This window comes from Hetaerina americana, unplaced genomic scaffold (assembly GCF_022747635.1).
Source record: "Hetaerina americana unplaced genomic scaffold, ioHetAmer1.1.p SCAF_61, whole genome shotgun sequence".
Classification (NCBI taxonomy): Eukaryota; Metazoa; Arthropoda; class Insecta; order Odonata; family Calopterygidae; genus Hetaerina; species Hetaerina americana.
Genome location: NW_027287217.1, coordinates 759399 through 785219, shown reverse-complemented (window position 1 = coordinate 785219; position 25821 = coordinate 759399). Strand labels below are relative to the sequence as shown.

Genomic DNA, 25821 nt, shown 5'->3' with positions numbered 1-25821 from the left:
GGGTAGCAATCGCAATATGACTTAGTTATAATTTTATCCGTCTAAGCGCCCTTATTTCTGAATCAGAGGCCTCTTCAGGCCACCACGGTAAGGTAAGTTAGTCTAGTGAGTGGATTTACTGGATGGTGTTCCTTGACTTATTGCCATGGCAACTCACGCGGCCATGTTTAAACATTCCAATGCTACGAACGGAATCCATAAAACTGTTTGTGTTTATGTGTGATTAATGAAATGAGGGTAATGGTTTTGGTAAAGTGGCCCCAAAATCTACTGTTCATTCAAGATTAAATTCGTTTGTCTTGAGCGTTTTATGGTAAATGTTAGGTACGTGCTGTTTATCTGCCCAATATGAGTGAGCAGCTTAAGTTTATAGTGTCAGCACTGAAGAAACCTCCTTGGGAAAAAAACTACAGCATTATTTCCTTTGATTCATTGAGCTCCGAACAGGTTTTACAGGTATATGGATATGAAATACTTATCTAATGATTTGCACATTTGGTATAAATATAACAACACCTATTTTTAAGCTTGGAAACATTTTTAATTTTGCAAGGCTGTTGTCCTATTTTTTCATACGCATTCTTATGGCAAGAATATGCCCGACCAAATAATTGGGAAGTATGATTTGATGTTTAGGTACTGACGGATGTGTTGGCCGAAATAGACCAAAAAAATAAAGTTGATATTCATGAAGAAGATCCAGAGAAAATGGCAGTGAGGATGTTGAACATGTTAAGAGCGCTAAAGTACAGACCTCCTGACTCCATAGCGTAAGTTTGAATAATTTATAGTGTTTATTGGTAAATATATCGGAAATTTTGTGGAAATTTCTTTAGTTCCAAATGTTGACAAGACTGTCAACTTAAACTAATTCTTCACATTGCACGAAAGCTGGAGCATTTCATCCAAATCAAGTCTATTTATATCTTCTCTAGATTATTTGATCAGTCAGTCTGTATGGTGGACAGTGATTGTGGATTTTTCCAGTTTTTTTAATGGCATAACCCTATGTTGGCACCCAACTTGGGGTTGTACATATGCTTTTTATCAGTTTCTGTTAATGACCATGAGACTTTTTTGTTCAATTTAGACTGATATTTGTCTGATGTTGAGACAGCTTTCTCTCAATGATGGGCTGATGAGTTTAGTATAATGCCTCATAGGTATTTTTCAATCATTATCATAAAATGCCAGACAGTACCAACTTTAAGTCACAATACACTTACATGCCTCTTCTGCTATTATTTATTGAAGTGACGTATCTGCAGTTGGGAGAAGAGAGTTGAGATGCATTATAAGAATTGGTTGCAGTTGATTTAGATTATTTGTCCATTAATATAACAAAAAATGAACTCAGTTATCATGTTTCATCACAAAACTCAAGCTATTCTGGTGAAACAAAGATAACATCAGCTATAATAGCATACAGGATTATAAATTATTCAATGAAATTGCATTATTTTTTGTGAGTTAGAGAATGCATAACAGTGATTCCAAAATATGTTTTCTCTTGCCTCTTATACCTATCTCCCTTTGAACTTACTTTGTCCACTGGTGCACTTAAGGTAATCAGAAGAGCAGAATACCCCCCATTCATACGCATATTTTGAAATTTCTTCAAAATAAAGTTTTTTTGCGGGAAAAAATCATTTCCAGGGCTCTGGAAGGGTTCAAAATAAAAAAAAATCGTGCAGCATAGAAAATAGTAATTTTTATTTATTTTGTTGTGTCTGTTGTATAACGATTGTAAAGTTAGAGGAAAGAATTTCCATTAATTTATCAAAAATGTAATTCCATTATAATGGGAATTGTTTATTCCCACATTTCCCACCTTTATTTAATGCAGGAAAAATTTTAGACGACAGTTATTAGAAGGTGATAAGGCTGTTGTATGTTCCATTCTGCATTGGATATTAGAGAAACCAATTGGAGACCTGAAGAGGAGAGCCTATTTGGCCAAATACCTTGTGAAAGTTGAAGTTCCACCTGAAGTACTGTTAGACCCAGAAGCAGATGCTCTTTATCAGCAGGTTAGCAATCAAATATGTATTCTTTCTTTTCTATGCTATGCATTTTATTCTTCAGTGGGATATCTATGAAAAATTTAGTCTATAATAAACAGCCTCCTCTACTGCTATCTCTGTAATAGACATGTATGGCCTAAAATTTTGCAGTGTTATCATTTTTAGCGGACATTATTTGATCAAATTTCATTTTAAAAGGTTGCTAAAATGAAATTTGAGCCCAAATTATATATCTACTAGATACAGCAGCTGTTGGCTAGTTTTGAGAGGAAGGACCTTGAGGTTGACAATGTTTTAATTTTCAGCCACATAATGTCAAATATGTAGCCAAGTTTATGGGCTCATAAGGGAATGTAGCATTAAAATGTATTTCCGTTGCATTATAGTATGAAAAGTTGATTGAAGACTTCAAGATGGTTCATCGAGAGAGAGAAGTGATCCTTGGAAGGACAGGGAGTGCAGGGAAGGTGACGAGAAATAACTTGGGAGACGTCATCCAAACTGCAGCAGAAATGAGGAATGATTTGGCAACAATGGAACGGGAGAAGGAGCAGGTGACCAAATGGCTAGAGAGGATCAAAGCCAAGGTTTGTGCATGGTTAGGGGTTGTGGAGTTTTTGAGCTGATTGCAAACAGCATATCCATATAAAATGACATCCATGTCATTGTCATCAATGATAACCCAAGTGCAGTTACCCTGGCAATGACGCTGCACCTTGAAGTCAATTTGTTATTACAGCTATCCAATGATATTCTATTTGAAATAGTAACAAAGTAAAACAAGCTAATCCTTCAAGTCAATAACAAATCTTAAGCATTGGATTATCTTTGGGTACAATGTCCTGGTATAACAATTTTTGGGCAAATGAAAACATTGGGCTAATTAAATTGGGACACTTATGAGTCTGATGTAAATTGTAAAAGTCACAAGACTTAATTACATATTTTAAAAGTGCTTCATAAAGGTTTCCCTGCGAATGAATATCATTTGCATTTCATAATTAAATTGTTGGTGTATGTAATTAATTGTTAGACTTTAAAACCTCTTACCTAAATAGGTCATCAACAGATGTAATATGACTCAATCTTTCCAAAACAGATTTAAAGTGTTATTTCACAATGAAATCATGTAAAATAATATCTTGAGCAGAGTTTAATATTTCAATACCTTGTTTAATTCTATGATCTTATTTTACTGCTAAACCTTGGGAAACATGTGCATACATTAATGGAGTAAAATGATTGTTGGCCACATGAAATATTAAGAGTAATAATACATTTATCTGTTGAATAGTAGATATGTCTCTAGGGTAGATAGTTATGAAAATTATATCACTTCTGGACATAACTGTTCTGTGAATAAATTTGTTTATGCTGCCCTGGTGTTTGGGTGATGTGCACTTATATATGAGGCCAGTGGAAAAAGTATTCAACCTTGATGTGCACAGTAGTGATGCTAGGGTAGCATCACTGTGAACAGTGGGAGGGGACAGCTAAATGGGAATGCTTTGATTTTTTTCTCCACCTTCGAGTAAACCAGATGCTACCTGATGATTGCTGAGTGAGGTACTTTCATACGTGTTCATCACTTTTCGATTTCTCTCTAGGTACTCAGGAACATACAGCAACATATTCATTTCTTCTCAGCCTTATTCTGATCCACTCGTGCATTCTTTTGAACTAAAGATTGATTAATCTATTGGTATACTTCTACTGGCAATCACGAATCATCACAAGGCCTTTTAATGAATTATAATTACACATTTATGTTAAGTTTATCTCTGCTCAGAAGTTGATAATTCTACTCCATCCTCATTTTTATCTGACCATTATTTCAGGGGTAATCAATTTTGTTTTCAGCCCTAGAGCCACACATAAGAGTAACGTGGTAATAATGATCCCTGTAAAAATATGAAAATTTTTAAGTTAAAAAAGTGAAGAGTGATGGTCTGCAGCAGCAAACATGTGACAACAAAATAAATTTCAGGTTGCCCCTGCTAAATTTATTGTGTGTTTCTATTATTCTCTGTTAGTATTAGCACATTCACTTCTATTTTACTGCCACCTTCTATTTCAGTGTTAGTTCACCCAAACTGTTGCTACACAGTTTGGGTGATCTCACTCTTTGCTCAACCCTTAGGTTGATGGTGTTTCTGGTGTGGACCAGATGCTCTCTACAATTCGGGCATTGCGCTTAGAACGTATCCATGAGGGTGAGCTAATGGCACAAAGTGAAGAACAAACAATCAACTTGGCAAGGGCTGAGGAGTCTGTGGCTCGCTTGCGGCGGGAGCTTGCCCATGCTCGCAAGGAAGCTGCCGGGGCTACTGCCGAAGGTAATATTGACACCTTCACATTCTTGAGTTCTAGTGCAGTTATTATCTTGATCCTTACTGATCAAGAACTTAGAAAATAAACAGAAAAGTTATATTAAAAATTTTGCATTAGAATATTTGTTTCTCCATGCACAAAAAGTATTAAATGGAATCAGTGCCAATGCTATTACATATAAGATCATATCAATTTGAGAAGAATATTCTAAAATTATACAGTCTTTGTCTTGGTGCATACTTTGCTAAAAGATATTGTTTCAGGCTTTACTTTGTGAAACTCATGATTATACTAAAGTAAAAGCAATGCTTTAGCTTTCACATGCTAGGTTTCATTGCAGAGTAACATCTTAAGGTCTGTAACAAAGCCTGGTCATGCGATAAATGAGTTTATATGGAAAAGCAAAGTGATGTTTTAATTCAATAGATTTAGGCAAGATGTAGTGGAAGTTCGTCATTATGTGAAAAGTATTTGCACTTTTACACAGATCATTGTAACTCTAAATGTAACCCTAATAAATCTTTGGAAAAATACAAATTTGTTTCTCATAATGATATTTTTGTCCTCCTTTGTATATCCTTTGCTGTTTCCGTTATGCATTCAGACTTGAATGGTACAATGAAAATGTATACACTTTTGGATGGACATTTACTATATCTAGAATGCTTATAAAGTATCTGATGAGTCTAGTTTGATAATATTACTATTTGAAGCAACAATTGAGGACAAGAAAGTGCTTAGGACCACAGCTGAGATACAAGGACCGCTTTGTTGGTAGAGTGAAAGGGCAGGTGGTGGAAATGATAAATCTAGAATGGAGAGAGTTTACCAGCTAACTGATTTAATTTGCTTCCAGTTAGATCCTGGAAGATTACTTATCATGATTTCCCCTCACTTATAAACATATGCAAATGGGGAAGTTTGTGAGATGCCACTAAAAACGTACTGTATTGCTAAAGTAGTGATATTTTTGGATGAGATTTTCTTTTCAACACCGCCCATAACACAGATAACATCTCCAATTATTAATGTGCCCATAATTGTTCATTTAAAAAAACTCTTTTACTGGTCAGGACTACTGAGAAGATTAGAGGAGGAAATAAGGTTGAGTTCTTACTTGGCAAAGGAAAAGCTGCCAACAGAGGTGTCGCAGAGGGAGACAGAGGTGGAGATTTTACGGGAGGTGGCTGCAATGGAACCTCCTCCAAGTAAAGGAGATATTGATAGCTTGCGAGCCACAGTAAGCATTGAAATGCATGCTCACAAATTTGATGAATTATGAAAGAAGACACTTTACTTTCCCACATAGAATTTTTGTGTTATGACCTAGGTTTCATTAGAGCATAAAATTTTCAGGTCATGCTGTGACAAAACATTGGTCGTAGTAAAAAAAATTCTATGTGGAAAAACAAAGTGCCTTCTTTCATCATGAAGGGTTTTCACCATGTTACGCCTGAAACTGTGTCACTCACAATTTCATTGACTGCTGACAATATATTTATGAGAATGCGATAAAATCAAGTATTTGTTTTCGTTTGGTTGAGTGAATTTGGCTAAATCCTTGCTAAAGGCTGTCATTATCTTTTTGATTTTTGTAATGCTATTTTACCCATTTGGCACTTACTCTTACAAATGATGCCAAGGGCCTATTTCCCCATGCACATATGATTTTCGAGCTCATTATTTGCAATTACTATGAATCTGCAAGAAATGCCAGAATGCCAACTTTAGGGAAGCCACCGACATATGTGCTCACACACATGGGAATTTTTCATTGCATAAATCATTCATCCAGGCCAGGTCTCAAAACCAGATCCCTCAATGGCTAGCTGATTATGTCAGCTAGTTAAGCTGCCAAGGCTTCCTCTTATCCTGAATTTCTAAAGAATTCATTGACGCAGTTGTTCATCAGCCCATTATTTTCATTTTCACCTTCACATTTTTTAAGAGTCTTTATTAATCGTAGATTCATAAATCCATAACTGTTTTTTACAAAACTTGACTGCAAAGTCCTCATGAGTAGTCCCCACTTAATTAGAGATCTGATGGTTTGTACAAAAGTAACATCCAGAATATTTTACTTCATGAAACCATTTATGTGGGGGATCGAGATGGTGCGGGGGCTAACGTACTGGCTTCCCACCCTGAGGGCGCGGGTTCAAATCCCGGCGGTGTTGAATATTTTTCAGAGGTATCTCGATCCCTACTTGAGGTGCTTTGTGGAGGGCACTTTGAGTGAGTACGCCGTCCGTCGGATGGGACGTTAAACTGCGGACCCCTTGGCGCCTTTCGTAAAGAGTAGGCTAATGCCGACGCCGGGTTTCTCTCCACCCTTCATCCTTTCCTGTCCATCCCCTATGGCGCAAATGACCTTAGCTGTCGGTCGCCTCCCCTCAAAACTACTACTACCATTTATGTGAGCCACCGATTGTAAGATTCAAGGGTAATGTGGTATTGGTCATGAAGAAATTCAATCAGAGATGTGCATTGGCAGCATAAGGCTTGTAGGCGCTTCACTCCAAACTCCCGGATTGTTTGGCCTCTTGTGTACATCAAGGCCAGTAGCATAATCCTGGTTGCCAATTTAATTTATTCAACTTTAAACATACATGCTCATCTGGGTATTAATGTAAAGGATGTCTGTTACCTTATGAATGGTAACTTTATAGTTATAATGCAAATTTTGACTGCCCTGGAAGGGAAAAGTTTCTGACCATTTTGGTTTTCATTTTTCTTTGTTTGAAGAAGATTGATCCTGTGGAATATTAATGCCCAATCGATTGATGGCATCCGTTAATTTCATTTTAGGAATATTGTATTATTTTCAAAGCTCTCCTTCCAAGGAATATATGTCTACACCCTTTGGGATTAGTTATCCTTGCTAATTCACTGAGTATAATTGAATTTCTTATAGCTAATCATTAGATCTAAAGGTTAATCCACTATCTGCAATTCGTAGATTTCAAATTTTCTCTGAGACTTTCTTCATAAGAAGAATTGTTTAATTTTTTTGTGTTAATGAAACAAATATTTCCTTAAGCCAATGGCATATTTTTCCTAGGATAACCCAACCAGATAATTCCCATTCTGCAGCTGGGTGAGACTGGTTATTTATGAACTCGACTGCCAACTCAAGCGTCAAGGTTTCATGTCCCTCCTTGAACTTGGTTGTTTTTTTATCTGACTTATTTTAAAAAAGGATGTAATGGTCCATATTTACTCATTAAATAAGACTTGTTACTTCAATTTCATTTCTCCTACAGTGAGTTAGAACTTAAAATAGAAAATGTTTAAAATTAATATTTGGTCCTGTTGTGTATTGATTTTCCATTCTTTCATGCTCATGTGTTTGGTTGAGACATGACTAAAGGTTGCTCTTAAGAATGCTAAAGCAAGCAAAGTACTTTCTATTGAAGTTGATGGGAAGGTGATCCCACAGGTACAAATTACCAAATTTTTGGGTTTCCACATCAATTCTCAAATTTCTTGGGATGAACACATAAGTACTTTAACCAGTAAGTTAAGCTCGGCCTGCTTTTTAATAAGGTCCATTAGATCCACAGTTTCAGTGGCTGTTCTCTGTGCACTATACTATGGTGAATTTAATTCTCACATAGCCTATAGTATCCTTTACTGGGGTTCATCATCTAAGGCCTTGGCTATTTTCAGGGTCCATAAAAGAGCCATTTGGCTAATGAGTTTTGCAAAACACAATGCCCCTTGCCGTCCCCTGTTTAAAAAATTGGATGTATTGCCAGTGCCATGCATTTATATTTTTCATGTAGCACTACATACAAAAAGAAATCTATCTGAGTATGTGAAAAATTGTGATATCCACAAATATTCTACAAGGCAGAATGAGCAGCTGCACGTTTTATATGTGCATACAAAAATTGCAGGTGCTGGCCCAAATTTTATGGGCCTTCAACTTTATGATAAACTCCCAGCTGAGATTAAGGCCCATAAAAGTGTGGCTGCATTTAAAGTCAATCTACTCAGGTTCTTAAAATTAAAAATGTTTTATTCAATTGCTGAATTTCTGTATAATGCCTGATATGTCTTGTATCCACAAATGTATTTTGTCGCTTTCCCCTGACGTGTCTTATATCAAGTGTAACATTTGTAGCTACTTGATTGCTGGACAAATAAAATGTATTATTATTATTATTATTATAAGAATACTGTCATTTGACTAAACCCTTATGCAGATATGTTACTTGCCTGGGCCAAGTGCCCGTGATTTGGGGGCCAGACTTCTATATAAACTTTTCTATTTCCTTCAAGTCTTTATATTAGATAATTTTAATCCTGAAGATTCAGGTTTTCTATGACAGTTTTCATTCCATTCCATGCTCTGGAGAGATTAATTTTTCTTTCTTTTGGCAGCTAAATGAACTTACCAAAGAGATATCAAAGCTAGCAAAGCCACAACAAATATATAAATCAGATAATGATGAGGTAGACGAACAACTTGCACCATTCCGGCAGCAAGCTGCCTTAATGGCTAAGAAGAAAAATGAGGCAATTGAAAGTTTGGCTGAAGCTCGCAAGGAAGTGGAGTCCCTCGAGGAAGAAATAAGGGTATGAAAATGTATATTTGTTGCCTGCTGCTTGCCTTACACCCATATTGTTCCAATTGACCCAATATTGTTCATCATCATGATTAACTCATATTATCTTAATGACACAGCTTTTGAATGAACATGTACAAATCTGGAGGATGAGATATCACCATCTACTGATACCCACAGATGGGTTAAGGAATGGTTTCATATTAATCATTTACAAGCTGAAAAAAATTCAGCAGTCATTGTATGTAGTCTTGAAGCAAAAATAACTTGACACTGCTGAAATACCAGGAATTAATATTGATACAACACTAAATTGGGAGAGCCACATCTCTCCTAAACTGAGCTAAACTGTTTATTTCCTAAGAAAGCTTGAATTTCTCATTCCAAATGAGATTCGTTCAACACCTTACCATGTCTTCTTTCCTTGTCACTTGAATTAGAGTATTGAGTTATGGGGTCTTTCCCCACAAGTTAAACTAATCCTGCAACTACAAAAGAGAGCTCTTCTTTCTCATATTAATATTCCACTCCATGATTCTAGTGAGGATTTTTTCATTTGTGATGGAATCATGTCTGTATTTAGTTTATCTGTCTTTAAGGCTCTGGTTTATGTGAAAATTAATCTTGAAACTTACCTATTTAGGTATGATATTTATAATTATGCCATTAGGGGCAGTGCAGAAATTTCTATTTTATACTATACTAGATATTGTAGACTGACTTCAACTCTTGACTCATTTTGTAATGTGAAAATTCAATTTGTATTACTGGCTTACAACTCAGTTGAAATTGGATTGCATCCAGAATTTCAAAACTAGGATATACCTGGTTACTTGTAAATTTGCTTTATTCTATTGATGATTTTTTTTATTACTCTATTTTTCTTGATGACACCTAATATGGTGGTACTGTTTGTCAAAATGAATTAAATATATTATAATTACTGTATTTTCCCATCAATAGCATGCTCGTTATTTGTACAAAAATGTTCAGATGATCGAAAAAATGATGATGCGCGTTATGTAATAAAAATTGAAAAAATCCAAGCATAGACATATTTATATATATATATATATATATATATATATATATATATGCATATATATATATATATGCATATATATAGGTATATATATATATATATATGCATATATATATATATGCATATATATATGCATATATATATATATATATATATATATATATATATATATGCATATATGCATATATATATATATATGCATATATATATGCATATATATATATATATATATATATATATATATATATATATATATATATATATATATATGCATATATGCATATATATATATATATGCATATATATATGCATATATATATATATATATATATATATATATATATATATATATATATATATATATATATATATAGACACACACACACACAGATGTGCGGTATCTCTGCACATTCAAGATAACTATGAAGTCCTGGGCACGTGGTATCTATACAAATTCATGATAACTACAAAGTTCTGAGTGCACGTTATCGATGGGAAAATACAGTATTACTTCTATATCATCTTTGTACCTAGCTGTTCAATTTTTACCTGATGTATTATGTTAATTGGTTGTCATCTCAAGTGGTTTTGATAAAAATTGTCAAATTTGAATAAACTTTTCTGGATTTTGTAAATAGCCTTGCACTCAGCCAGTTAGAGTAGCATTTCAGATTTTCTAAAACATTTCATTCATAATGAACCAATTTCATTTTGATTTTTGTTTTTATATAGTATTTATCCAAAATATAACCCTCCGATAGAGGTTAAACTCATCAAAAGCTAAAAGTTTTTGAATCTAAGTTTAAATATTTGATCCTTGCAAAAGGTATTGATTCTTGTCAATAAGAAAATTATGTTTTTAATTATTTTGGATGAAAATCCTAAGTATTGTACTTACAATATTCTATGATAAACTCAGTCATCAAACTGTCATAGTTCTAAAAATCTCAATAATTCTTAGATTTCTCTTTAGTTTATATATTGATGCTAAATTTTCATCTTGTATCCCTAATTTTACATAAAATATTGTGATAACTATTATCGATTTCAAGTTCTTGCATCATTCAAAGCAACTACTCTATTTATCTGAATAGAGCCCCCTTTTTCCTAAAATATTATTAGGAAAAGTTAGTGGGGAGAACTTTGCCACTAAAAATGTGACCATCAAAATTATTAGCACCAGTAATAAGTACAGGAAGAGGTCTCATAACTTTATTCACTTTGTATAACCACTTTTATGTTGTGTAATTTCCCTTTCCCTTTGATTTGGAAGGAAGCAAAGGGGAGCATTGTGGCTCTAGGCTCTAGTGAGTTCCTGCCAGAGGGGGAAGCACTTGTAGAGTACATGGCTAGCCACAATGCCCGCAGTGCTTACAGCAAGCAGAGGCGAGCTGACTTGGCAACCCTCAAGGCTGAGCTGGGTGTTTTGGTGCGCACCCATGAGGTCCTTGTGGCTCAGGAACAAGAAATAAGCAGCAGCATGGTAAAGATCCCTTTATCTTATTATCACTAATAGAGCTACTCATATCCCTTAAGGAGATGCTGAACCGCAGGTTGTTTCATCCATCCTTGGTTCTTGTGATCCTTCTCTTTGCAAACTAATTTATTTACTCATTTCAAAGCATCTCTATGCCAAGGAGACATCTGTGCCTGCGTTAGCTTTTATTTGAATTATAAGAGCCTGATGAGCAACCATGTTTTCATTTTAGATTTAGTTGAATTGCTTGTGAGAGGTATTGACTCCTCCAGTTAGGTGTACTTTCAACTTACCCTATAACTGATTACCCATAATAAGTTACTGCTACAGTATCTGTTCTCAAAATCATATGTAATCATGAAATGAAAATGTTTTAATGGAATGGAAAATCTTAAATAGCTCCTTGTTCATATTGAGTCAAGACAGACAGGGGAATGAGACAGGGATGATTATTATCACTTGTTTTTTCAATATACTTGTATATGAGAAGGAAATAGTAATGGGGACTTGGGAAGGGCTGGAATGAAATCATATGGGGGCTCTTTAAATTGGTTAGATTTGCTGTAATCAAACATTAGTTTGTCCGTCAACAAAAGGGTTACGATCATTACTTGGCACATTGCAAAATCAGTGTGATAGGCATGGAATGAGGAGCATAAGGAAGCAAAAGTATTGAGTTGCTCAAAGTTGAGGGAAAGAGACTAAAACAGGGGAATATTGAACCTAGTTTGGAAGTCTTTCTGAAGAAAATTGGTAAAGTTGTATAGATGTTAAAGAAAAATTTTTGAAGTGAAGATGCTGTTAGAAAGAGACAGGAGTTGATGATAGGCATCTTAAACAAAGCGATGAAGAAAAGACTAGTAAAAACTTAAATATGAATTGTATTTAAGATGCTAGTTAGAGCTTAGGTGGTGCTTGGTTTTTAACCACAGTTAATATGGTAAGCACTGCTATTAACAATTGTTTGAAATAAAGTCGAATGTTAGCTTGAACTGAATACGACCAGAGTAACTTAGCACCAATCTCTATGTTGAACGAAATATTTTATTCATATTTGTTATTTTCTTTTATTACTCCTATTATGCAAGCAACCAAACCTATTAGCAATTAAATTGAAGCAAAATGTATTGGGTATTAAAAAATCAAAAAATAATAAAGAGTACCATTAAATGAAAAATAATCTGACTGATAGAAATTCAAGGAATTGACATAGGTATGCACACTATTAAAATCTGATTTTATGAAGAGCCAATATATAGTAAGAATATTGATCATTTTCTTTTTTAGTACATATTCATTATTATTGTTTTAATTGCTAATTATGAAAAGTCTCAAACAATAGGGATGAAATAAATCTGTGATAGTTGACCACTCTGAGGTATTTAATAGATTTACTCACATGAATAGAATGCGAGAATTTCGCAGTGCAAATATCATTTGCCTTGACCAGGAGTCAAACCCAGTTCCCTTGAAGCCCCTAGATATTCACAGCGTCAGAGGCCACTCTGGTAGCTAGACTGGCTAAAGCCCTTGGCATTGAGAAATATTGAGAGCATTGAGAAATAAAATTTGAATCTCATTCAAGGTGGAAGATTTTCATACTGTCAAATTCCTCATTTCAGCGCATATCAGTGGATGATTCCGTAGAAGTAACTGTCATGGCATTTACTGCAGTACTTTGAATAATTTGACAGTTTTGGAATGGCATGGAGTGAAGACCCTAAGGGAAAGTCCCTGATTGTAAACATAAATGTTAAAAATAATTTGAGTAGAAAGTGCACACTTATCTCTGTTGATATAAAATTCTTGCAAAGTATTGTTTTCTCAATTTGAGAAACAAGCTTTTATGACTATCCGTGCTCTTTCTTTTAATGGTTTAAGGCATAATTATGGTATAAAAAGGCTCTGACAATATTTTGTTCCATACAAACAAAACAATATATTTATGAATTAATTAATTAAATTAGTATGTGCAGCAAGTGAAGTAAAAAAGGTAAAACTGCGACTTGCAAATAAATCAGGGTCAAGGGTAAGTGAGGATGCAGATTAAGCCATGACGGTCAGAGTAGATTTGTTTGATATTTTGTGCTAAGCCATTTATTCCATTGAAGTATTTTTAATTTCGGATTAATTTTTTAATGGTTGTTATTAGTTGTTGGAGGAACCAGATACGGACCAGAGGGGTATGAATTCAAATGAAACAAGCCCAGCTAATATTGCCGCACTTCATAAAGGTATGACTGTGGATTACATTATATGTAGAAATATAAACAAAAATGTCCCATATTGCCAACTATTAGAGTTAATGAGTAGAATGGTTCTTCCCTGCTTAAGCCCTTATTTTTTATCCATTGTAATAAATGTTCTTGTTTGGAAAAATTTCTCCTATTATCTTCTTTTTAAGCACTCACTCAGAGGGAATTTACTTCTGAATTCATTCCCTTCTTATTATTTTCTTATTTTTTTTAGCTGAGGATAACAAAGCTCAGAAATATGCTCACTGTATCAGAATTGTTGTTGTGGAAATCATTATTTTGCAGAAAAAAACTAGATAATTTGCCACTTAAAAAAATAATCACATCAGAAAGACAGCACATTTAAACTTCCTGAGACAAAATGGGTTGAAATCAAGGTGATTTTTAAAAGTGGAATTTTATAGGCCATTTTTATTTCCTTCAGTATCATGATGTTAATCTAAAAATCAAATGAATTTAGTAAGTAGCACCAAATTCCATGGTTTGTTCAATATAGAAACATACTGAAACAATTAAAAATTGGCAATTTTCCACAGCAATTTAATACGACCAGTTTCAATGTGACTACATCATCATCATGTAATTACAATTTTTAATTAATCATGATATTCCACCATATCACACCTGAAACATCTCTTTTTATACTGAAACAGAATGAATGACACACATGTAGTATCCTGATCCCTACTTGAGGTGCTTTGTGGAGAGCACTTTGAGTGAGTATGACATCCGTCAGATGGGACGTTAAACTGCAGACCCCTTGGTGCCTTTCAACAAGAAGTAGGCTAATGCCGATGCTGGGTTTCTCTCCACCCTTCATCCTTTCCTGCCCATCCCTAATGGCGCAAATAACTTTAGCCGTCGGCCGCCTACCATAAAAACTACTACTACGCATTCTCAAACAGCATTCTCCCCTTTCAGCTTTTGCTACCTATTGCAATCATTGGCTCTCTCATCTTTTATCAGTGGTTTAAAAACCATAAACACAGTAATCGACCTGAAGGTCTGTTTGATAGGTGATGGTAGAGTTCACCCAGTACTAAGCCATATAAAGGGTGTGAACTTCACACATCAGGGTAGGGGACCCAGTTTCTTTCCCTGTGCCAGTTATGGTTTCCTAGGAAGATCTGGCACCTAAAAAATCACATGGCTTGAGTCGAGCTGCAGGTGCCCAGAGAGGCTTGCCTGGGAATTAAACCTGGGTCCTTGGGTCAAAAGTCTACCCCTGGGCTATGGCAACCCACTATCAGTGGTATAGCATTCTGAAAATGCTTAACATTTACAATTTATTCCCATAATCTGTACTTCATAATGCATAGAAAATCTATGGATGCATACATTATTAAACATACCCTGTTGGTGGCAAATCCATTATTTTTCTTAATACAATTCATTTTACTGAGTCAGGATGCCCAAATAAGAAACCTAATCTAAATGTGGTAATTACTGTTAATGGAGTAGAAAAAGATAATTTAATGAGAGAGTTGGCTATGAAAGAGATTTTGTATATACAGACCTATAATTTTGTTTAAAAGTTTCAATAACATAAGCAGCCTTGTGGGCATTTAATTTAATTATACAATGGCACATTGTGCTATTCTTACTAAATTATTGATTTAAAACAAGTTTGTTTAACAATTTGAAAGTAGGTACTTCAGGCTATGATACCTTAATGTTTTAGTAATAATATAAAAAAAATCCAACAATTGCTCTGTTAATGGTATCTTCCTGTTATCTTCAATGTCTTATTCTGTATGAAAACCCATGACACAAAAGAAAGGTATCCATTTGAGGGATTTTTTCAATTCCAGAACTTCGCCAGTGCAGAGAACAATTTCAAGACATGAAGATTGAATATGACAGAAAGAAGAGGCTACATGATTCAGCTGCTGCAGGCATTGAGACAGAAATCACCAAAATTGAGCAGGTTTGCTAATTTCAATATTCATTGTCAAATAAGAAGGAGCACACTGTAGCTTCCTCCAGATTTATGTGGAGTGATCCCAAATTGAAAGCATCTTGCCAGAGTTATTAAGATGCATTTTATTTCATAGTATATCATCTATGCCTGAGTGTAAAAATAAATAAATAGCAATAGTCATAGTTTTTTTGAACAGCTAGATCCAGTTCTTACATTTTTTGTGCTGTACTTCTAAGGAACAATGTGATTATATTCACAGCAATATTTGTAGTGAAGAGTTTTGGTTAAATGAAAGATCATACACCAGGATTCTGTAGCACCTAATACTGAATTGGCTGAAGAATGATAAAATGTTCTTTGAGTTGAGTTGAAAGGAATTTGTCTTTCTATGTTTGGACATTGGAGTTGAATTTTTGCAGGAGGAGATTTGGGCATGTCTTTGAGTGTTCCTTGATCCAAATGAAATGACAGTTTGGTATCCAGTGTGAACGTACTGAGCAGGGGATCTCTGAATACTGAAGTTGAGCCCTGCTGCTTGATAAACCATAGATTACAGTTATTAGAGACTGCCTAAAACCTTGATAGGTAGAGTATTTGCAAAATATCTTTGATTCATTTTGCTGAAACTATCAGAGTTAGCCACTGACTTATGAAAGAATTCTATACATTCAAGATACATCTACATCTACATCTACGTAATACCCCGCAAGCCGCCGCAAGGGCGTGTGGCGGGGGGTGTTAGGTAACCAACCGTAAAAAGGAAAAATACCACATGCAAAAAAAACATTACACCCACAGCAGCGCACACACTCATGCAAAAATCCCTTCATCCAATACACATGCAAACAGTTATACCGCAAAACAACTAAAAAAAACTGCATCCCATGATGTAGCGCGAAAGCCATCCTACAACACGGAAGCCAGGACACAACAAGCAAGAAATTGAAACATCACTACCACATGAAAATGCACCACAAAACACTCAACCCCCCAAAGAGACAGTAAAAGGAAGGGAATTCGACCCAACGTTGCAGGTAGCAGGAATTTCCCCCCGCCGGGAGGGAAGAGGGACTGAAAGGGAAACTTAAAAACAGATGAACAGAACACGAATGATGTCATGCGGAAAGAATGGGTTATTATAACAAAACACATAAGGTTAGTGGAGGAGCATGCATTTAAGTAGAACTAATTATTTTTTAGACACTGAGGGTGGCAAGTGGAATTTTTACTATCTATAACCCTACAGTTGCTATCCCGTATTGTCCGTGGGAAGAAGGAGTCCTTGAGTCGGCTAGTCCTGGCATCTATTTCCCGAATTTTATATGCATGATCCAAGCGACCAATGTATGTAGGAGTACGAATAATTTGCGAGACCTCGGTGCTGAAACAAGCGGATCTAAATTTATTTAATAATTTCAGTCTTGCATTGAATCGTCTCTCTTCTAATGATTCCCACCCCAAATCCATGAGCATTTCGGTAACGCTTTGTGTTTTATCGTAGGAATTTTTTACAAAACGGGCTGCCCGGCGTTGAACCTTCTCTATTTCCCGAATGAGGCCTTTTTCACTCGGGTCCCACACGCTGCATGCGTATTCTAAATGAGGCCTTACAAGAGCGTGGTAACAACGTTCCTTGACCTTCGAGTCACTTTTGCCGACAATGCGTCTAATGAATCCCAATTTTTTATTTGCTTGACCGCAGACTTTACGTATGTGAGTCCCCCAAGTTAAGTCTTTAGTGAATGTGGCACCTAGGTATTTTACCGTATCAACTACTGCAAGGTCACCTCCAGCTAATTTGTAAGCAAATCCCGTTGATCTTTTAAAGAAATTTACCACTGAACATTTATTATAATTTAGAGTCAATCCCCAGTTAGAACACCATTTAGTAATGCAATCTAAATCCTGCGCTAGAATAAAACGATCCTCATCCCCAGATATCTCCCGATAGATCACCGTGTCATCCGCAAACATCCTAATGTTACTTTTCACTTCGCGGTTCAAATCGTTAACAAAAATCAAGAAAAGTAACGGCCCGATCACACTTCCCTGAGGTACCCCCGACGTGACTCGAACGCTGTCGGAACTAGCGCCATCAAGGACTACCCTCTGTTCCCGCTCTGAAAGAAAATCTTTAACCCAACTTATAGCGCCCTTGTTTATACCCGCGACCTTTAATTTATGAATGAGTTTACCATGTGGGACCTTATCAAATGCCTTTTGAAAATCTAAGAAGATGGCATCCACTTGCCTACCTCTCTCACCAGATACAAGTAAATCATGTGTAAATAGTCCTAATTGGGTTTCGCAGGAGCGGGTTTTCCTGAATCCGTGTTGATTGTCACTTAAAAAGTTAATATTGTCAAGGTGTCTCATTATTGAACTGACAATTATGTGCTCTAAGATTTTACAACAGATAGAAGTGAGAGATATAGGTCTGTAATTACTGGGATCCTCCCTGTCACCACTTTTAAAAATAGGCGTTATTTGCGCGGTTTTCCAAATCTTAGGTACTTTGCACTCTGTGAGGGATTTGTTAAATATAAAATCAAGGTACGGGGCAATGTTTGGAGCTAAATGTTTTATCACCCTAGCTGGTATATTTTCGGGACCCGGGGATTTGTTGGGTTTAATCTCATTAAGTAATTTTAGAATTCCTTGTTGGTCCACTGTTATTTTTTCCATGGGTGGAGTATGTATTGTTTCTTGGAGATATGCGGTGGCAACATCATTCGAGAAAACGCTTTGGAAGAATGAATTTAAGATGTTAGCTTTAACCTCGCTGTCTGTATGAATTACATTGCTACAATCCCTTAAGCAAGCCACGGTTTGTTTACTCCCATTTACTTCCCTAACATATGACCAGAAAGCTTTGGGGTCAGTGTCCAAGTGCTCGCAAAGTACTTTGCGTTTAAATTCCAGTAAGGCGCTACGTAATTGTTTTTTGGTTTCAATTTTAGAGGATCTATATGTGTCCCATAATTGTGTATTCTCAGGGGATGATGTGTTCACGCCTGCCCTCTTTACCCTAGAGTGTAGCATTCTCTGCTTTCGAAGGGCTTTTCTAACGTCTTTATTGTACCACCTGGGGTCGCGATTTGCTTTAACGTATTTTATAGGTATGAAATCTACGATTCCTTTTTGCATGATATTGACAAATTCTGTCCAAGTTTCTTCCACGTTGACATGACTTAAGCGGGTTTTGAACTCGGGTAGTGAAGAGTTTAATTGATTGGCAAAAGATTCAAAGTCTGCTTTATGGTAATTATAAATTTTCCTTTTTGGTTTAACAATCTTTTTTATTGCTATGTCTAAATGGACATTAATTGCTTTATGGTCACTCAAGCCCTCATTAGTTGATACACTAATAATACGTTCCGGCGTGTTTGTAAGAAATAGATCCAATATGTTCTTTCCACGGGTGGGCATGCGTACTGCTTGATGGAGGGAGTTTCTTTGAACCAATTTTATCATGGAATTGCAAGATTCGCGATCGCGGGTCCCAGATTTAACGATATTGCTGTCCCAATCTATACCAGGGAGGTTAAAGTCGCCACCAATTATGTTTATGCTGTTATTATATTTACGTGTAAACTTGTGAATTTGATCGTTGAGGGTGTGAAGTGTTTTCAAATCTGAGTCTGGAGGTCTGTAGAAAGAGCATAAATTTATGTTGGGTTGATTGGTCCGTAGTAAGGTGCACCAAACACTTTCTATGTTATTATTTTCAAATGAAACTTGCCTGCTTTCAAAATGACTTTTAACTGCCACGAAAACCCCTCCTCCGGGTCTTGTATCTCTATCGTGTCGGTAAACTTTGAAATCTATTGGGAAAATTTCTTGGTCATTAATATCATTGCACAGCCAACTCTCTGTGCCTAATACTATATCAGCGGAATGAGTTTGGATTATGTGTTCTAGATCCGCTGATTTGTTCTTGAGGCTTCTGCAATTTATAACAAGTATAGTTAAATTATTTTGATGTTGAATATGGTCCTTATTAGTGCCTGACTGTAATTTAGGACGCCTTTGTGGGGAAGTGCGTGTCACATGTCTTTCTAAATCAATGCCAGTGTTGTCGGTGACTTTTATATTTTTATTAATAATATTATACGTGCTATCCCCAGATGTTATTGACCCACTAAGTGACCTAGATAGGGATGAATCCAAGGTTGAATTTCCTATCTACAGTCTTGAGTGGAAAATGAGGATTAGACAAGTAAGTGTGAATTTGAATGGAAATGTAACAGTTTCATCAAAGTAAAATGTCTTGTTTTTTGATACTTGGTAATTTTATACAATTTTTTGTATCCAAATAAATGAGATATATCTTGAAGTCCCTGAGCACAGAGGTCACATGGACAAAGGGAGGTAAATTAAGGTATGTCTGTGAAATTGGGAAAGTTTTAAATAATCTGAAATTGAGGTAGTAGCAAGATAAAAGAGAAAATATAATGAGTGAGAGTAGCCCTGAGAATTCATCCTCCTATACACATGCTAGACTATTTTTTTTTGGGATAGCAATGATGTAAAGTTCAGATGAGGTTGCTGCAATTAATATTTATTTTGACTACATTGTGATTGACTATTGACATGAATCCATAGACTTTTCACTATTTTGTGATTGTAGGACATGAAGAAGGTGTGGGATGAGTATGTAGGTGTGAAAAGGGAGCAAAATTTGGCTGAGGCAAGGCTGCATATTTTGCAAGTTCAAGAAGAGAGGCTTGAGCAGGAGAAGCAGCTACAAAAGAGTCGGAAGAGCAAAGATGAGGCCAGGCGTAACTCCTTCTGGTGAGAGAACCTCCTCCTTCTTTCTCCCCTAATACAAATTTAGGGCTCTCTAAAGTTTTATTGCATTATTCCCGAAGTCTATTTGTCTATCATATGCATTTGTGAATTTTGAAAAATATTTTTCATTTTTAAAATAAGTCCATCATTATTATTGATTCCATCATGTATAGTATGTAATTCATGCTTGGGCCTGTGATCCTTTCATTGCAAGCATTCAGCACACTTTGTGTGTTTATAGTGATTGAACACACTCAGCACAATGATGATCTAAAGATATCTTTTATTGTAGGTTAATGAATAACAATACTTCATGTCATAAAAATGTCTGAGTTAATGATTCCTCAGAGATCTTAGTATTTAATTTTAAAAATAAATAAAAGAGTATCTGAAGAGGTGGCTAGGAGAGGTATATTATGGAAGTTACATAGTTATTATACCTAATGTCAGGATGCATGCAACTTTTTCATTCTTTGAATTTTGTGTTTCTCTGCAATAGTTTATTCTTTTGTCAGGGAGAGGCTGAATGATCAGATTGCAGCAGAGGAGAAAGAGAGCAGACGACTGAAGGAGGAGCAGAAAGCCATGAATGAAAACCATGAAGCTTCAGTGAGGCAGGTGATACTGTGGAGAAACTTGCAAAGGTATAGGTTCTTATATAAATATATATAAACCAATAACACAGTAACCAACTTGAAGGTCAGATTGATAGGCGATGGTAGAGCTCACCAAATACTAAGCCCGATGGCGTGTGAAAATTCACACATCAGGGTAAAGGGGCTGGTTCCTTTCCTTATGCCGGTTACGGTTTCACGGGAAGATATAGTACCTGAAAAGTTACACAGATTGGGTGGATCTGATGGCCTCACTGGATGCTCAGTGAGGCTTGCCCTGGTATCAAATCCGGACCCTCTGGTCAGTAGTCCATTGCTCTACCCCTGGACTACCATGACACACATATGGCAGAGTGTGGAAATAATTTTCCACGCACTGCCATAGTTAAGATCAGTTTCATTCATGATTATTTGGATGGTTGCTCTTCAGTCTAATAAGATAAAGTCCTCTACTTTTTATACTAAGGCAGCATTGTCTGTGAGCGAAGGTCTTTCACTTCTTGGATCATCTGTGAGGAAATTGCTTTCCATCTCACAAGTGTGTAATATGACGGGCTATCATTTCCATAAACAACTATAATTTCATCGTGGATTTGTGAGGCATTGTAACCTCTCAAATGGATGAACTTTATCATACTGTGATCCTCTATATTCTTCATGCTGAGAGTTAATTCCATCTATGGCTTTTTGAAACAGAAAAATCAACATTAAAAGCTGTAATTTACAACATTATGTACTCAAGGATCAATTGATGTTCAGAATGAATTTTATCCAAATATCTTGAATATTTCTTAGCAATAATTAAAACTTTACATTACTCTCTTATATTAAAAAAATCCCTAATTTTGACAGTATATTATGGAAAATATAAAAAATCCTTTTAATTGCTACCCATAGATTGAGAAGGGACCTACCAACAAATGACAAGCACAAATAATTAAACGTGGCATTAACTAGGATGCCATAAACTTAGTCAAAATATCTCTGAACCACTTATCTGTCACATTGATTACATTAGTTTCAACACAATTTGAAATTATTATTATTTTTAATGTGCCTCAAATAATCAAGTATGTGTGATACACTTACCATCAAAATATGGTATAGTTTTTAGCAAAGAGTAAATTTTGTTAGAAGTGTGACAAAACTTACTACTTATAAATAAACCATGTTTTATCTCAACATACTTCATACAGTGATCATTAATCTTTTATTTTTATACTGTTTCGTATAAAAATTATTAATATGGTGCCACTAACAAAACTGGATGGTATAAATCTTTTCAATTTACCAATATCAACATTGAGGCTGGACAATTCTGTACTAAGCCACTATAAAATTGGGAGTTTTTTGCATGGATATACATTAGGACCTTAAAATATATGCCCTAAAAATAAGGAAATATAAGCCATTTCCTTCATTCCCAAGAAATAATTTTTGACACTATTAAAATGATGTTCAGTCATCCTCTTCCGAGTACTCCTTTGGATCGTAAACAGTCATAGATTCAGGAATCTGTTTCCTCAAATAAAGTATCATCTTCCCTGCCCTCAAGACCTTTCTAGCGCCAAAATTATAAAAATATTGTACAACTGCCATCATTTCAACTCCATTCCAAGCACTTTTGACTCACTAGCAGACCTGTAAAATTGTAGGTCTTTTGATGTTCCCTGTTGGTGTTAGCTGATGCTGTGGTTATGTTGTCCATTTATTCCACTCTTCATGAATGTCATCAAGGGGGGATCAATGTATATCCAACTGGCGACTGTCACTTAAAATTAAAATTCACTCTGTTTAAACACATTTACTCTCTCAGGTGCTCTCATTTTAAGACCGATACTTCTTGATGCTTAAGTGCAGTGGGCTCACTTTTGTTTGTATGGAACCTCAGAAAGAACTGTTGCTGAATTTAAGAGGTTTTAATGACATTAACCTCCACGAAATGCCTCAATAGCATGTCTCTTGGGAATGGGTAGAAGGCATGCATACTACCTTTACTTGTGTATTCAGGCATAATTTTACTGTAATTATTGTGGGTAAAATGTCTTTTGAAACAGGTAAGATATTGCAAAAATAATTATATTTCAATAACTACCATTAACTCAAATAATACTGCATTATCATCATAAAAATTCAAGTTTAAACTTTTTGTGAATTAACTTGACATTTATATTTTATGCCTATCTCAATGAGAAAATACTGGTATTAATTCTATCAAAATTTGGTTTCAGTTTACTGGAAGTGAAGAAAAGATGCCTGGAAGCTCCTATGCAAAGTGTGGGGACTGTCCGTCGAGAAAAGGGATCAGAAACTTTGGTTTTACCTTAGTTTTGACATTATGAACGTTGATATGCTCAGCATAAATAATTATCTTTCCCTGGTAATCTTAAAAGGTATATTATGTAGCTTCCATAATTTTTTTGTAGTTAATCTATACTGAGGTCATCTACTTTGCCCAAGAAATGAAGCTTTAAAAATAAACTATCCAACATTGTCTTCTACTCATGCACAATCATTAATGATTCCAGTCTGTTCATTGTCAAATGAAGTCACCCAGCTTTGTGTTACACTGTGTGGAAGCAGCACTGGAAAGGGTTGAGAAATATGAATGCACCTGAGTGGAAGGAAGTTGAAACAATTCACTCTGTCTTGTAAAAGACCATATGATATTGATAAGGTAAATTTCAAATGGATCTTCAAAGTTACAAGAAGTGATGGCTTAATTTGTGTATCCTAAAAATAATATTTGGTGAAGACCTTTAAAGTCAAAATACCCAGGAATGAATAAAAAAGTTGAAGCAGCATGGTACGAAACAGTAATGGGAGTAACAGAGTTACTGGTAATGATTGTTTTTTTAGATAACGTATACTTTTAATTGGAACATTTAAAAAATGTAAATATTGCTAGTAATCTACTCATAGTTTTCAGGTACTACGTTTAAATAATTTCACACAATATATTCAAATTCTGTTTTGGCACAGTTCTTTCTTTCTTTCATTGGCCAAGCACTTCTGATTGAAGCCAAAAGTTCTAAAATAAGCCCTCTGTAAAACCTTAAAGTGCCTTAACCTGCAAAAGGTTAGTACTTAAATAATGCTATAATTTTGGACTTTCAGTATGTCAGTAAATATCATTAACCATAATTTATACTCATCTGGATTTAAATGCCTTATCTTTGAATTATATCGTGGGGATATTTGCTTTTATATCAGTATTAAGGTGAAAGTGATAAAGGGGCATCGTAGAGTAGTGGCAAGAGCAGAGGGTCTGGGTTACGAAACAAAGCTATGACTCAAGGTATGCCTAATCTGCCTTCACGGCCGTCATTCGTAGGTACAAACTTCACAAGGCAACATAGACTCTGTGACATAAATTTGCCAATTGGTAACTGTCTCGACATTATGTAGATGAAATTTATGCAATGAGGTCCAATTTTTTATAATTTACAACTAACATTTGTTAGCTATAATAGTATGGTCGGGCGGCAAGCGAAAATCGATATTTCTATTTTTTTCAGGAGCTACAACTAACAAATGCAACACACAATGTTTTATTCAAGGTTAAAACTGACAGATGTCCGTTATATCTCCAAAGAAACTTGGAAAATGCGATTTACGTTTCCAGCCCAACCATTGGTTTTCAAAATAGCGCTGCAATAAATTCACCGTTTTCTCTAATCCTTGTAAAACGGCCCATGTTGGGTTATTAATTTAATTGTAAAGCAAACGGGCCCCAAATTATAATTAATGAACTGCGCTCAGTTGGAATATTCCGCTTTCCTCACACTTGCTAGTTGACAGCTACTTCACCACTTCCACTAAAGAGGACAGTAGGAAGTTCAATTAGTTCAAAAAACCTTCGTCGGACTGCGCTTGACTTATCACGGGCGCTGCCGTTTCATCATCCGCCCGCATGGGGAGCAGTGCTTTACAAGAATTTTTGGATACACGATTTCTAAGATTTCCGTTTACACTGCCCTAATATTATAAAAATTTTTTATGGGTAAGCTTACTGCCAAAGTTGGAGAAGAAATGTCATGCGGGTCAAAGGAGCTAAATAGAGTTTGGCTATTTTTAAGAGATGGTTTACGTGCAGGATAAATGCTCAGGAAATAATTTATTCGTATCACTTGGATGTTTTTGTTTGAGTCAGTTACCAAAACGTGTATCAAATACTGGATAATTGTATGGTAATAATTATTCTATTGAAAATCATGCAACGTTTCGCGATATAAAAAACTGCCTCATTCCCATGATATTCAATAGAGAGGAAAATTTTGAGACTTCTCATTTTAATTTTGTTATAACTTTCTGGACGATAGTTACCTTAGGGCAATAAATAATATTTGACAGGAATATGAAAATTTTTTGTTGCTGGTATTAATTGAAATATATCTCAACAAACGTGCCTCAGCAGTGTATGCACTGTCTTATTAGTTTTAAATGAGTAGAAAATAATTGACATAACTCATAATAAATAAAAATTCAGCTGTATTCATTTTTTATGGACGGAATTCACCCCAGCAGTGTTTTATGAATTGTAAATATATAATATAAGTCTCATAGAAATATTTTTTCCTGGTATATTCGAAACGTTTTCGAAAAATGATCATGTCGTACGCCTACCGATTTGCATTTTATAATTCAATGAAATTTCAATATATTTGAATGTTTATTGTGCTCGAACTTAATTATCGAGGTAATTATAATATATAAAATTATGGAAGCAAAGAAAATAGATTTCGCTCTTATTTCATAATCAAAATACCAGTATAATACGCCGGGCTTGAGGGTG

The 25821-nt window shown here is 35.3% G+C and overlaps 1 protein-coding gene across 1 annotated transcript; it reads left to right on the top strand.

Moving 5' to 3' along the window:
* The first annotated feature begins 348 nt into the window (after positions 1 to 348).
* On the top strand, positions 349 to 23423 carry LOC139695646 (intraflagellar transport protein 81 homolog). Its single transcript, XM_071594456.1, has 13 exons — positions 349 to 456; positions 637 to 770; positions 1847 to 2030; positions 2411 to 2611; positions 4165 to 4360; positions 5429 to 5595; positions 8742 to 8936; positions 11242 to 11451; positions 13598 to 13679; positions 15512 to 15627; positions 20252 to 20415; positions 20928 to 21056; positions 23258 to 23423. The coding sequence occupies exons 1-13, from the start codon at positions 349 to 351 to the stop codon at positions 23352 to 23354; spliced, it is 1983 nt and encodes a 660-aa protein (XP_071450557.1). The 3' UTR covers positions 23355 to 23423.
* The last annotated feature ends 2398 nt before the right edge of the window (positions 23424 to 25821 follow it).